This window comes from Bidens hawaiensis, unplaced genomic scaffold (assembly GCF_021521415.1).
Source record: "Bidens hawaiensis isolate Kalapana, Puna unplaced genomic scaffold, B.hawaiensis_p1.1 tig00009923_1, whole genome shotgun sequence".
Taxonomy (NCBI): Eukaryota; Viridiplantae; Streptophyta; class Magnoliopsida; order Asterales; family Asteraceae; genus Bidens; species Bidens hawaiensis.
In genome coordinates this window covers 279,620-294,248 of record NW_027491748.1, presented here as the reverse complement: position 1 = coordinate 294,248, position 14,629 = coordinate 279,620, and the positions used below count along the sequence as shown (strand labels likewise).

The 14,629-nt window shown below is 37.4% G+C and overlaps 1 protein-coding gene across 1 annotated transcript; it reads right to left on the bottom strand.

The window, feature by feature from the left end:
- Positions 1-4,697: 4,697 nt before the first annotated feature.
- On the bottom strand, positions 4,698-5,534 carry LOC143533833 (uncharacterized). Its single transcript, XM_077028484.1, has one exon. It carries the CDS (start codon positions 5,532-5,534, stop codon positions 4,698-4,700), a length of 837 nt encoding a protein of 278 aa, XP_076884599.1.
- Between the last annotated feature and the right edge of the window lie 9,095 nt (positions 5,535-14,629).

Here is a 14,629-nt window from a genome sequence, read left to right as displayed (position 1 = left end):
TTTTCATCATGTACCATTTTCTCATGTGTATCCATTGAAGTGGACAATGTCTTGAAGTCATGGCACTTGAACTTGGTGAGAATTTCTTGCACATACTTGGATTGATTTATGAATATTCCTTCATTTTTCTACTGCACTTCCAAGAAAGAAATTCATCTCACCCATGGAGCTCATTTTGTACTTTGATTTCATCACCTTTTCAAAGTCTTTGCACATTTGCTCATTAGTAGAGCCAAAAATGATTCAACAACATATACTTGTACAAGCAGCAAGTCCTTCTTCATTCTTTTGTAGAATAGAGTCTTGTCTATTGCTCCTCTGCATAATCCATTATCCAGAAGATGATTTGAGAGCTCATCATACCAAGCTCTAGGAGCTTGATGTAGTCCATACAATGCCTTGCTCAATTTGTACACCTTGTTTGGATGATTTTGGTCTTCAAATCCTGGAGGCTGAGTGACATAGACTTCTTCATCAATCTTTCCATTCAAGAAGGCAGACTTGACATCCAGTTGATAGACTTTGATGTTCATGGATGCTGCATAGACTAAGAAGATTCTAATAGCTTCCAATATGGCCACTAGAGCAAAAATTTCTTCAAAATCTACTCCTTCTTGTAAGCATCCTAAAGCTACCAATCTTGCCTTGTTTTTGATCACTATACCTCTTTCATCCTTTTTGTTCCTGAATACCTATTTGGTTTCTATTTTATACCTTCCTTTGGTTCCTATTTTAACAATCTGTCTTCATTTGTATTTGTGTCTTCTGACTGACTTTGCATCTGATCACTTTCTACTGCACTTGGACCATCATTTGAAATTTCAACTTCAGTATCAGGACCAGCACATTCACTCTCATCTAACCCTTTCTTGCACTTTTCAAAGTTAAATTCCTTGTCATTAGTACCTACCTTAGACCATAGTCTGTCCAGATCAATCTATCTTTGTTTACCCTTTTCTTCCACACTTGGCGTGAACAGACTTTCATGCATATCTTTAGTGTAGATCTTGAATGACTTAATTAATCTCTCCAGGTTAAATAGCCACTTTGGTCCATCAACATTGTTAGGGTGATTTTCATTGAAAGCAATTTCTGAGGACTCAATGACACACATATGCTCCTTGACATAAACTCTGTAAGCTTTTGATTGTGATGAATACCCCACAAAGAAGCATTCCAATGACTTGGATTTGAATTTGTTCAGGTAGTCTCTTGTATTCAATAATGAGCACTTACAACCAAAAGGCTTTAAGAACTTCACATAAGGCTTTCTTTTGAAAAGTATCTCATATGGAGTCTTGTTTTGAGTTTTATTCAATAACACCCTGTTCTCCACATAACATGCGATGTTGATAGCTTCTGCCCAGAATGTAACTTTGGCAGGAATGCATCTGCTATCATGGTACTTGCAGCATCTATAAGTGTTCTATTTCTTCTTTTTGTAACCCCATTTTGTTCAGGTGTCCTAGGAGCACTGTATTGCTGAAATATTCCTTTATAAGTGAAGAACTCATCCATTATTCCATTCTTGAACTCTGTCCTATTGTCACTTCTAATCACTTTCACCTTTTTATCAAGTAGTTTTTCCATTCTGATTACACATCCTTTGATCAATTCAGGTGTTTCATCCTTTGTCCCCAAGAAGAATACCCATGGGAACCTTGAATAGTCATCTGTAATTACAAGGCAGAATCGCTTCTTCCCTATACCTGGGACACTTACTGGACCAAATAGATCCATGTGTAGCAATTCAAGTACCTCATCAATTGTGTTAATCAATTTGCTCTTATGAGAGGACTTGTGTTGCTTCCCCTTGATGCATGAAGAGCATTTTTCTTCCAGCTAGAACTCATTTGTAGGAAGACCTATGACATGCTCTCCTTTCACAAGTTTGTTCATGTTTTTGAGATTTACATGGCACATATTTCTGTACCACATCTTTGTCTCATTTTAAGTTTCCTTAGATACAAAACATGAATCACCTCTAGAAACTGCATTCTTCATTCTTAGTTCATAGAGGTTTCCATTCCTTGGTGCCATCATCATAATCATTTTAGGTGGAATTATGAAATCAGGCTTCAGAATGAAACAGTGTGCATCATCAAAAGCAACCTTGTATCCTTTGTCACAAACTTGAGAAATGCTGAGCAAATTGTATTTTAGTCCTTCAACATGTAGCACATTCTCAAATGAAACTTTGCTATTTGTCAGTGTGCCTCTTCCAACAATCTTCCTTACATTTTCATCACTGCTAAAAGCTACAGGTCCTTCAAATATTCTTTCATAGTTGACAAGTGCACTTTTGTCACAAGTCATGTGCCTGGAACATCCACTATCCATATACCATATTCATTCATATAAGTGGTTTGTCCCTGCAAATATAAGAGCAAGATGATTAGTTAGTGTCTGAAGTACAAACATTAATAGTTTGCACATCAGAATCATTTGAGTCTTCAAGCGAGGTTGAAACAGGATCTTCATGCACTATTTCACATGAATCATCAGATTCATATCCATACTCAACAGGTGCTTTAACAGTTTCAACTTCAGTCTGTTTAATAACATAATCCTTTGTCTTTATAACAAATTCCTTAGTCTTCCACTGAAAACCTCTTGGCTCAAAACCTTTCTTTAGGTGAAGTTTTTCATCTCCATTTAAAACTCCAGGTCTTACTTTACCCTTTCCTTTCATGCTTGGTTTCTTACCTCTGATAGTCATGTTTGATTCACTTGATACTTCATTCAATTTCAGGAATGCCTTTAATCTTTTCTCTAACTTCAGTCTGTGAGCTTCATCATATGATGGATCCTTTTCATCATTCAAGTATTTTTCATACATCTGATTGTATGCCTTCATGTCCAGTCCACAAAAGATATCAGGAATAATGTATTCCTCTTTTTGGTCCATCCAACAAGAATCAGGTGATGTCCATAAGAGTCACATTTTTGCACCACACTCTAGTTAAGCTCCCAAGTTCTTCCAATGCTTGTTTGTCATTAATTCTGTCCCTTGGTCATGGGAAGTAAAAACCTAAAGAGGTTTTTGCATAAAGAGATCTACTAAACTCCATCTTGATTGGTTTGTTCACTTCAAGCTTTTGTGAATACTTATCTTTTACAAACTTGATCTCCTTCAGCTTTGCAGAGGTGTTTGATGAACTCACTTCCTTTTCAGCCACAAAACTTCTCCTTGGCACATAGTCAACATCTCCTCTATCAAAGAGCTCATGATTGGGGAACACAGGATAAATTGGAGCATGAACTTTATCATTTGTGTAGCTTCCAGACTTATCATTCTTTAAATTAGATCTTTCATAAAGATCAAACAATTTGTGTTCTCTTCTCATCTTCTCATAATGTTTCTTCATTCTTTGATTTGCCTTAGGAACCATTGGGATTTTCTCATCATTTTTCTTCTTTTTAGGTTTCTTCTTTTTCTTGTCATCATATGGCTTGTCACTTTTGCAGCTGCAAGTGCTTCCTTCACTTGAATATTGTCTCCATTTCTTCTTAGCTTCAACATTTTTCACTTCCTTTTCACCTAGTGTAGCAGTCTGTTTCATCGCAAACTCACCATCTTTATCAACTATCACATCATCTTAAAGCTCTATAAAGTCCCTTTTGTCATCAAACACACTTTTGTATTGTTTCAGATGTTCTTCTCTTTGCTCTTTATCCACCTTTAGTGGATAGTTGTCACAGAAAGTAGGTGGATCTTTCTTGTACTTTTCTTCTGGCTTCATGTTCTCAATGTGTCCTACAATGTTCCCTGTAGACACCAAGTTTATGAGAAAGTCCACCTGTATCTGAAGCTCTATGTTCTTCAGTTTCTCTTCTGTATACATTTACTTCATGCCTTCAATTTCAACATTTAACTTTGACTGATTCAAGTAAGCCTGCATACATTCTTCCTCCAAACTGATTATCTGGTTGTCATAGGTGATCTCACTTACACCATAAACATTTAGCATTACAACTTTTCTTCCACATTCACTCTTCCACTTTCCAACCTCTCTGTTATGATTATCAATTATTAATAGAAGGTCAGAATAGAAGGTTCAGTGGTTACCAGAGAGTGTAAGGATTCTCCAGTCTCATGCACTTTGTCCATGTATGCCACATTCGAAATCCACATCTTGAGGCACCATTGTTACAGCAACATTGCCTTGGTCCCTGTTTTGGTTGACTGCGTTAGTAACTCCTATGTTTTGGTTCCCATGAATTCGCAGTTGATTGTTCCTTTGCTGAGGCTAGGACTGCTGTTGGGGCCTGTTCTGATGTTGATAGTGATTCTGGTTAATGGGTTGATTTCTTTGTTGAAACCTTTGATGATTTTGATGTTGGTTCTGGTAAATCTGATTCTGACTCATTTGGATTCCATACTTCTTGGGTAGGTTGCATTCTCTTGCAAAGTGCCCTGGTTGTTGGTAGTTGTAGCAGATAGCTTTTGACTTGTCAAATCCAATTCTGTTATTAGGACCAGAGAAGGTAGATCTTCCTATCCTATTGTATAGCCACTTACTTCTCACATCCAACATAGCAGCTTGCCATTTGAGATCCATATCTTCCAAATCATCTGCATCAATTTGTTCCAGGTCTTCTTGCACCACACTTGTATGAATCAGGTTCTTTGCTACAAAGGCATTGTAAGAATCTATGAACATTGAAAATAATGCTTGGTAGTCAGTTCCTTGGTTTTAATTTTGAGCATATGGAAGGTGTCCACTTGCTGCTGATCCATTTTCATCTTCAATCATTTGTATGTTGAATCTGGGCTGACTTCCTTCGCACAATGATCCTGTCTCAGATGGTTCTTCATTGATTCGATGCAACTGCTGAGATTTGACAGACAGATTACCCATTGGTACAACAAGAGCATTTGTAACAGGGAAACTTGACTTCTTTTCCCTAATCATATGGTTTTCAATCATTAAATGTTCATCAGCTTGCAGAAAGGATATAACATCATCAAGCTTTAGGTTGGGAAACTTTGCTTTCTCCTTAATAAAATTGCTTGCCGTATACCATTCACCAAATAAGGAGGAAAGCAATTTCTTGTTCAGCTCAAAGTTAGAGATTTGCATATCAGTGGTTATGATTTCATTAATAATGGTCATAAATCTTTGTAGCACTGACTTTAGTCTCTCACATTCTTTAAACTTGAATCTGTCGAGTTGTTGCTTCAGCCTGTCTTTCTTTATATCTCTCAACTCAACATTACCTTCAAACATCTCCACGACAGCATCATACATATCCTTGGAATTAGTGTGATGATTCACACTGGTCAAGATTTCCCACGAAAGACCTAGTTTAAGCATTGATAGTGCTTTGTTATCTCTTTTCTTCATTTGTCTTTCTATGGTTGCATTGTTTCCTGTTGCTTGAGATAGAATATAAGGTCCATCCTTGATAGAACACCAGAGTTCTGTGTCGTTGTAGTTTGATGCGGCCTCGGACAACACCTTCCATCTTATGTAGTTTTCTTGACCAAGTAGCCTTGGTATCTTGTTTGTCGACACTTCTTGGTCATCCATCCTTTCAGATCTAGACTTTGACACACGAAAACCCTTTCAAGCTTCAAACTTTATCACACAATCTTCAAACCCGTGGCCTTCAGAGAGCTTACAAAGCTCTGATACCACTAGTCAGGACCGGACCTGGTGTAAAACCTTTGTAGGTTGACAAGAACACACTAGATCTATTAACTCAAGGCCGCTTGAATATTCCGGTGGAATCAGAATATCCAAGCCTTGGGATTTAAGGTTTGTGTAATAAATGATAATAAAAAAAGCATATAATAGACAAAGATTCACTATTAATAATATATCGTTTCAATGGAACAGTGATTTCAATTAAGGAATGTCTAGGGTTTCGTGACGGTGCTCGTACGAGGTATACACAAAGAGAATATTCGCTCAGGTGTCTGTGTCCTCGTATTCAGCAAAAACCCTCGTCAATAGATGACAATTTAGTATTCTATTTATAGACCTTAACATTCCTTCTAGAAGCCCTAATGATTACATAATGAATGACAAAAATAAATACAAGTGTAAACAAGTCTTCCAGTAAGATATTTCCTTGTCGAGCAGACTGGATATGCACAGCATGCTCGATGTAAGGCTTCGAGCAGACTTTACTTAGACTATTTTCAGATAGAAAATATTCTTCTCCAGCAAGCTTCAATCTTCTTGACTAATCCTTGCTTTGCTCGAATTAGTCCCTCGAGCAAGCATGTTCTTCTAGATATCTTCAATTCTGCCTTAGTGACTTATTTAGAACAACCTTCAGCATACTCGAATGTAAAGCTTGCTCGGAACTGAATCATGCTCGAATTCTATACTTAGAACAGTTGATATCATTCTTTACTGAATCCATGATCGACCCACCAATGTGCTCGGAACACTTGGTTTAAGCTGGATTGATCAAGTTGTTTGCTCGATTGGCAATCCATACTTGATGAAGAACACCCTTGCTTGATGAAGTGTAGCTTGCTCGAAAAATTCACTGAAGTAATTCTTATATCCATAAGACACCATGCTCGAGGTAGTGAAATCATGCTCGAATGTCCAAGATTGCTCGTAGTCCATACATAGCCATTTCTTTGAGGAGGTTGAGAAGATTCCAATCTTCCTTTGCAAATATCCGACTCAACACCTCCGGAACCTACATTATTGAATATGTTAGTATTATACAAATTCTAATAAAAACTAATAAAATATTATATAAAATATACAAGAGATTTATATATATATTTAGCATTATATCAAATATCCCCACACTTATCTTTTTTCATCCCTGAAAAATCTAATTGTAATGGGATCAGAATCAGAGAAATACATTCTTAAAAACATATTAGGTTATCTTAAAATTTAGAACAACGCAAAAACTGTGATCATCGATATTGATATTGTTGTCCAGTTAAACCCAGGCCTTTGCCTTTACTAGGACAAATAAGATTCAACTATTATTATTATTATTATTATTATTATTATTATTTTTATAATCTAGTGGAACTCACAGTCAAGACCCGTTTTATTTTGGATTTTACCAGATCAAACCACCCCAAGTTGACTTAAACCTCATAAATAGTAGATTAAAACTTTGTTGCACATTTTCATGAATAGCTAAGACGATCAATGCTATTATTTATCCACCTAAGTTTAAGCATCAAAGTCTACCAAGCAGCCATTAGATACAATTAAGGTTCAATTTTTTGACTAACTAGCTAGTGTTCCCCACTACATGACATACCCCCTTTATCAGTCCATCTCCATAGGTGAGTATGCATGAATTCATTTGTAGGGCTTACATATGACGTGTCCCGTGTGGTCCGTTTCTCAATAGTGAATTTTTACTTTTAAAGCATGTGGTGATCAAGTTTAATGACTTATAATTAGTAGATAAACTGCCGGTTTGCTCTTTTTAGGTTTTTTTAATATCCATAAATCCACTTAGGAAATATTAATACTCAGATGATAAACCACATACAGACCCATGGTCTCCTAACCTCGAAGCATCCCATCAATACAGGATTTAAGGCTATAAAACTATATGCCTGTTAAGTGTTGACCACTAAAACTAGAAGTGTAAGATTTTAGTTTATATCACCGGCTACATGGTATACTCTAACGTTAAACCTACCCAAGCATCATATGATAACGTATTTAGATTTCTATAAAATTTATAATTTTCTACAATCAAACCAAAAATGAGGCTTGAGTATGGCCCGACCTTTCATCTCGTATTTTATGCTTGCTTAGCATGCATCCCACTAAAAATCATATTTTATTGTTTAGATCAACTATCAAACTGTCCTTTCATTCTCAAGGCTGTGCCTACCGACACATCCCAAGTTAAGTGCGTGTTCTTTAATTATATCTTATTTTTAGTAGTTTGAAAAACCGATTCCTGATAAGTATCCTCATCTCCCATTTAAATGCAAAATAACAATTCAAGGGACATTTTTCAAAACTTTTTTCATTTTTGTAACAAATATTAAACTACGACTCATGTATCCCATCCTCACACTTAAATTTTGCATTGTCCTCAATGCAAGGATAAGGACTAAAAATAAAAATAAAGTCAGAATACAAAAAAACTAAAACCTAAAAAAAATTAAAATTAAAATTAAACAAGCAATATAGATAATGGAAAAGACTTAGTTGGTAATATGCACATGAAAATTGATGTCAAAGTCTTCACCCATGAATGCCCTCCAACTCCGAACGTAAGCATCAAACAAATATCCCTTTTCTCTCACATACATGAACGGAAGCGGCAAATACATCAAAAAATATCTAAAAATATCTTATCAAACTGATAGATGTTAAACATTCAAAGTATTTCACCAGACCAACAAACCTAACCAATGAATAAAACATGAATAAATAGTAGTAAATAATAAAAAGTATATAGGCCGGCTGCTCCATCCCCACACTTGAATTTTGCATTATACTTTCACGGGGGTCATTTTTCTAGCTCACTCAATCCTGCAAAGCTTAAAAACAAAAAAAAAGAACTACAAAAATCTACCTTAGTGGCTCGACAAGACTAAAAAATAAAAACGGGACAAATATACAAACTCTACACTTGAGTTTTCACTCAAGACACTCTCCTTTGTGAACTACTCGGCTTTCCAAGTGGAGTTTCCTCCACCTCGGTATAACTCCATGGCCCTCCAAGATACTACATCACGATATGACCATCCACCCATGCTATTCCTCCTCTATCTAACTCCTTCAAACTCCACACACTTTTGCAGACCATTACCACCCTCTCGATCATACACCATAAACTCTCGAAAAAATGCAACCTCTCTTTCATCCTCCAAAATAACTCTGACAGAACGGAAGGGATCAAGAGGTGGATCCATGTCGGGAATAAAAGAATCGATCGAGTAAACGGGATGGCATGGATCAATGAGACCGTCTTGACCACTCGGGTGTCTCATGGGTTTAGCAACATAAGTGACACTATCTTCACCGGCTCTAAGAGTGATCTTACCTTCAAACACATCAACGAGTGCCCTAGCAGTACGCAAGAATAGGCGACCTAAAATAATAGGAGCTCTCTCATCGGCCTCCATATCTAAAACAACAAAATCTACAAGGAAAACCAAATTATCGACCTTAACGAGCAAGTTTTCTATGATTCCCCTAGGGTACTTCACCGATCGATCAGCTAAAGACAATGGCATACGAGTGGGGGTGAGTTCTCCAAGGCCTAGCTTCTCATACAACGAATACGGAATTAAATTTATGCTAGCTCCTAGGTCCGCTAATGCTTGGCACGAGGTATCCCTATCGAACAAACATGGAATAGTGAAAACACCGGGATCGGGTAATTTTTCAAGTACCTTATTTAGCACTATCGCACAACACTCTCTGTTCAGTGGAATTGTTAAAAGCTCCTCCAAACTTTCCTTTCATTTAAGAAGATCTTTCAAAAACTTGGCATATTTCGGCATATGCTAGAGGGCCTCGATAAACGGAAGATTAGATTCTTAAGACGGGCCGGATACGGGGCACGAGCATGATCTATAAGCGGTGAACACCTAACTTCTCTCGGTTTCTTCTCCTCACTCCCTCCAACTATGGGCTCACTGGTTGGTGCAGTATTTGCTGGGCCTAGCGTAGGTTGCACCCTCCCAGGAGTCTCTGTCACTATCTCCTCATCTATCAACTCATCTCTCTCCTCTACCTTAACATCTCTCTCCGGACCTAAAACCCTACCACTACCAGTGGAGATGGCATTTAACTGAGCAGCTGGATTTTGCTGAGTGGAACCTAAAAACTGACCTAGGAGTCTCTCATCTAAACGTCGGGCTATATCACGTACGGTTCTTTGAAGATCTAAAAGTGTGGACTGGTGATTTCTTAAAAGCAAATCATGATCGGCAAATTTTTTCTGAGTTCCTGATCTCTAACCAGTATTTGCTTCATCTTCTCTTCTAGCCTACCAATACCACCACTCAAATCCTGCCCATTACTCCCACCTTGACTACTTTGCTCTACACTAAACGACTGATCCTACCCTCGGTTAGGATTTAGATTTGACGGGAAACCAGGGGGTGCACCGGAAGAACGCCAATCAGGGTTATAATTGCTATGTTTTTAATTGTTCCAATTTAAATTATTATTTCCATTAAATGCATTAGGAACCCTATTCTACCCTCTTATAAACTCAACCTGCTCCTAACTTATTAACGGACAATTTAAAGTCCCATGCCCCCTTCTACAAAACTCACAATTGTCTACCTTACCCTTATGTTCTCTCATGTAACACCCCGCAACCGCAGCGGAAACGTAAACGGGATGCAACAGACACCTCTGATATCAACCACATTGCTTATAAAGAAAACTGAATGCATTAATATACTTCAAATTACATTATCTTATATTCCATTACCGTCTAGGTGATACACACATCATACAATATGAAACATAATTCTATTTATTATAATGTATCCTAACATCCCGCACGCAAATCTTACACACATCAAGCACTTAGCACATAAGCAATCACTTCATCTTAGTTGTACCTGAAAAGCATGTGAGAAAACGGGTCAACTACGAATAGTTGGTGAGTTTCACAATTTGAGTAAACCATGATAAATCCATATCAAAATATAATATTATCTGGGGACACTGTTAACCCAGTACTGTACTCATTCCGGGGGCAATGTTAACCCAGAATTACGATGTAATTATGCTGAGCCCACAAGTGAAACCTCTGACTATCACACACAACCCCCGTGGCATATCCCCCGCCCACGGGCCCGTGGCATATCCCCCGCCCACGGAACTGCCCCGAACCGCTATGTCTAACATTACATAGCAAAATAAATAACACAAAATAGACATGTGCAACTGGCTGGGAAACATCAACAAATCCATGCCGGACCAGTTGGGTTTGTCAAACCAATAGTACTATCCACACTCTACCGGCTTTCAGTTAATCACTCGTGTTCCGGGGCCTTAGAATGTTAGCAACTCAGATAATTACCATCTTAGTACATTTCCGTACGATTCCCGTACAATAAAATATATATAAATCCACGCAAATCCATGCGTTCAGTATGTACTTAAACATTTAAGTAACAACATGCTTCCGCCCCGAGAAAATATTCGAAAACAGTTCAGAAAAAGGGGCTCGTGAAACTCACCTTAGCACATACAAGCAGGTAACAACAATCATTATCAGTTAACACGTCCAATCTGTAATATGATCCCTACGATCGTTACTATACACTCATTATTATTATAACTTTCCAAGTTAACCGGTACATCTGGGGACACTGTTAACCCAGCACTGTACCCGTTCTGGGGGCAAGGTTAACCCAGAAACACTTCTCCGGACTCAGATTGTGATGTCGATTAGAGTTCAACAGTCAAATTTTCTAATAGCTTGTTTTCCCCGTTTTGCGTGCCTAGCACGGTTACCCGTTTTTATGTTTCAAAAATGAGTTTGGTCACACACGACCCGAGAGTAGTGGTTGACTGATAATTTAATTAAAGATGTGAAATTAGAGCTCGGTTTAGACGTCCGATTGGCCGCGGGACTCGTTTCCGTCTTTGGCGTATCGGAAACTGTTAAAATAGGTTAAAATTACTTAAATCATCCGAATTATGTTCGGATGATTTATTGTTACTTGTTTAACTCAATTATATGAAAATAGTTCATTTTTAGGGTTTTTATACACCAGTCAGCTCGCTTAAGCGAACTTCACCGGTTTACGCGTTTTAACTTTAGAAGTTTGATAATTAGCACAAATAATTATCCGTTTAATCTCGGATCTTGAAATTTTGCACCAATCACTTTTTAACAGTGGGGAATTTTATAAAAATATTTCCAGAATTAATTCTTATATTTAAAATTTATTTATCTATTTTAAACACCATTTAAACACTAAATATGTCGTAAATACCAAACGATCTTAGGAAAATCCCAAATTTCTCCTGGATGTCCCCTGCCATCCACATAGTCCCCTGTAATTTTTCCAGAACCAAAATCTTCTTTTACATGCCCTTTTCACTAAAACCGAGCTAGAAAACCCTAGAACTCGTTTAACCGAAAAGTCTACTTAGACTTCTCCAACTGACCTAAACTTTTGTGTGTGACTTATACATGATATAAAAAGCTTATCTTCAATTTTCCAGAATTTTTCATGATATTTAACTATTTTTCACCATTTTTAGCCAAAATCGAGCATTAAATTCACCAAATATTCATCCTTTATCCAAAAATTACCAAAAATTCACAGAACTCTTATTTCATGTGTAGAACAGCCCTGTAAAATTTCATGACCTAACTCTAAACCATCAACAATCTGTCCCAAAACACATACACCGAACATAAACCGAATATACCATTCGTTTTCCGCCACTACAAGCTACAAACTCGTCTTTCCGCCTTATCTACCACTAAACACAGAGCCTACAAACAACATACCACAATACCAAGCAAGTTACACTCACGATCAAGCCATTTCTTTCATGGTTTCGGTTATGATTCCAAAAACAAAGATTTAACCGTAAAAATTCGTTTTTGATTCGTTTAACTCCTTTCTTGGACCAAGATCCCTTGTATAACCCGTATACATCACTTGATCATGCAAGAATCGGTTTTCATCTTAGAAACCTCATTTTCTTGCAAATAAACTCAAGAAACGAAGATGGAAACGTGAATAACTCGATCATTACCTCGTTTTCCTTGCTAGAACTCTCGGTTTTTGGATGAAATTGTTGAGAGAAGATGAAGATTGTTGAAACGTTTTGATGAAAAAAGAAATAAGGGCTTGGGGTAACACCCCTAAGTCCGATCGGTTTGGTTAGGGGGGTGGGGTGGGACCCACCTCTCCTTTCTAGGCCACATGTTTGGATATCCGCAATCCGGATAATGTTTTGGATAATCTGGTTCAGTTCGTTTTTCGGTTAAATGTTTAATTCGGCTTAAAACGAGGCTAAAACGGTCGTTTTTCGGCTTAAAAATGAAATTTATATAAAACCGATTTAAAAACTTTAAAAACTTAAACCGTGACATTTATTAACTTAAAACATTATATCATTAATTATCGCGCATCTTTTTCGGCTTGATCGATCATCTCTTGCTCGGTTTGGTATTAAAGGTTTCGTTTAATGTACCGATGTACCATTAAATCGAAATTCTTTTTCTGTGCTTTAATTCACTTATCCCGAAGCTTTAATACTTCGTAAACATCACTAAATATCATATATCTCGTCTATAATTGAGCCCTCGATTCGTTCGGGTTTCAATGACTATCGATCGATTAATCGCATATTCAATACGATGAATTATATATTCACGTACGATCAATACAGTGAACCATGTATTCTCGTATGATTACCATGGTAACTCATGTACCCGACATTAAATATGACGTAACTATTATCTACCGGTTAGGGTATACCGGGTTTCGTCGGAATCGTTACATTCTCCCCACGTTAAGAAATTTCGTCCTCGAAATTTTACACGCTCACTATCCCTTTCCGAGAGAAAGGTGGGGGTTTTTCCTTCAGAATTCACCCTCGCGTTACCAGGTATAATCTGGTTCTCGCTGTGAATTCCACTTAATCTTAATCAATAAAGCTTGGTGTGTCCAAACTGTTTAGCTTTCCCGTCTACTATCTCTACGGAATTATTTATGATATCAAGTATATCTTCTATGAGTACCTCCATTACTAGTACTCTCGTTGCCTCATTGCTTAGGTACTTTTCAATCCATATACATGGCAAAACATCATGTATAGTACTTAGCCCATGCCGTACTTTAATGGATAAACCAAATGACCAATCATGGAGATAGTCTCATGAGGTCCAATATATTAAGGAGCTATTTTCGGTTTTACCAAACCTCATATCACCTCTCTAAAGTGATGCCTTAAAAATGCCTTGTCACCTCTTTCCAGTGAAAATGGTTTCCTATGAACGTTGGCATAAATCCTTTGCCAATCTCACGCTACTTTCAACTTATCTTAAAATATTATAAATCCGATTGGTTGATTCTCGAATCAATCCAAATATCATGGCTTGAGTGACGCCCATTTTCGATTTAATAAATTGGTGATAATCACTTTACCCATAGAAAGCTTCAAGCTCTCGATGCTTCCTTCCCCGTCTTCCAATATTGGAAGTAGGATGACTATTTCGATCTGAGATCATTGAAAATGGTACTCCACGACGAGATACCATTTCACCATCAGGAATTTTGGGCGAGAATTCATTGTGGTAATCAACATAGATTGGGATGGAATGCGAGGATTGGTTAATCGATCCGCGATTACCCAAATTGCACCGTGTCTTTGATATATCTTGGAAATTTGCGTCCCGAATCCATTGTAATTTATTCCCACTATCATTGGCGAATTTTCTGTCGTTGTGGCGTTACCTAGGGTTTTCGGTATGCAGCCTTATCTCTTGCATAATTTAGGTATTCACCAACATACGTAACCATATCTTTCTCCAAACTCGGCCATTAATAAAATCCTTTCAGATATTCGTATTATCAATAGTCTAATCCGATCCCCGATGTATGGAATATTTTGATCTATGCGCTTCGTCCATGATTAATTCACGAAGGTCATGGAGGGTCGGGATCCAAACCCAATTT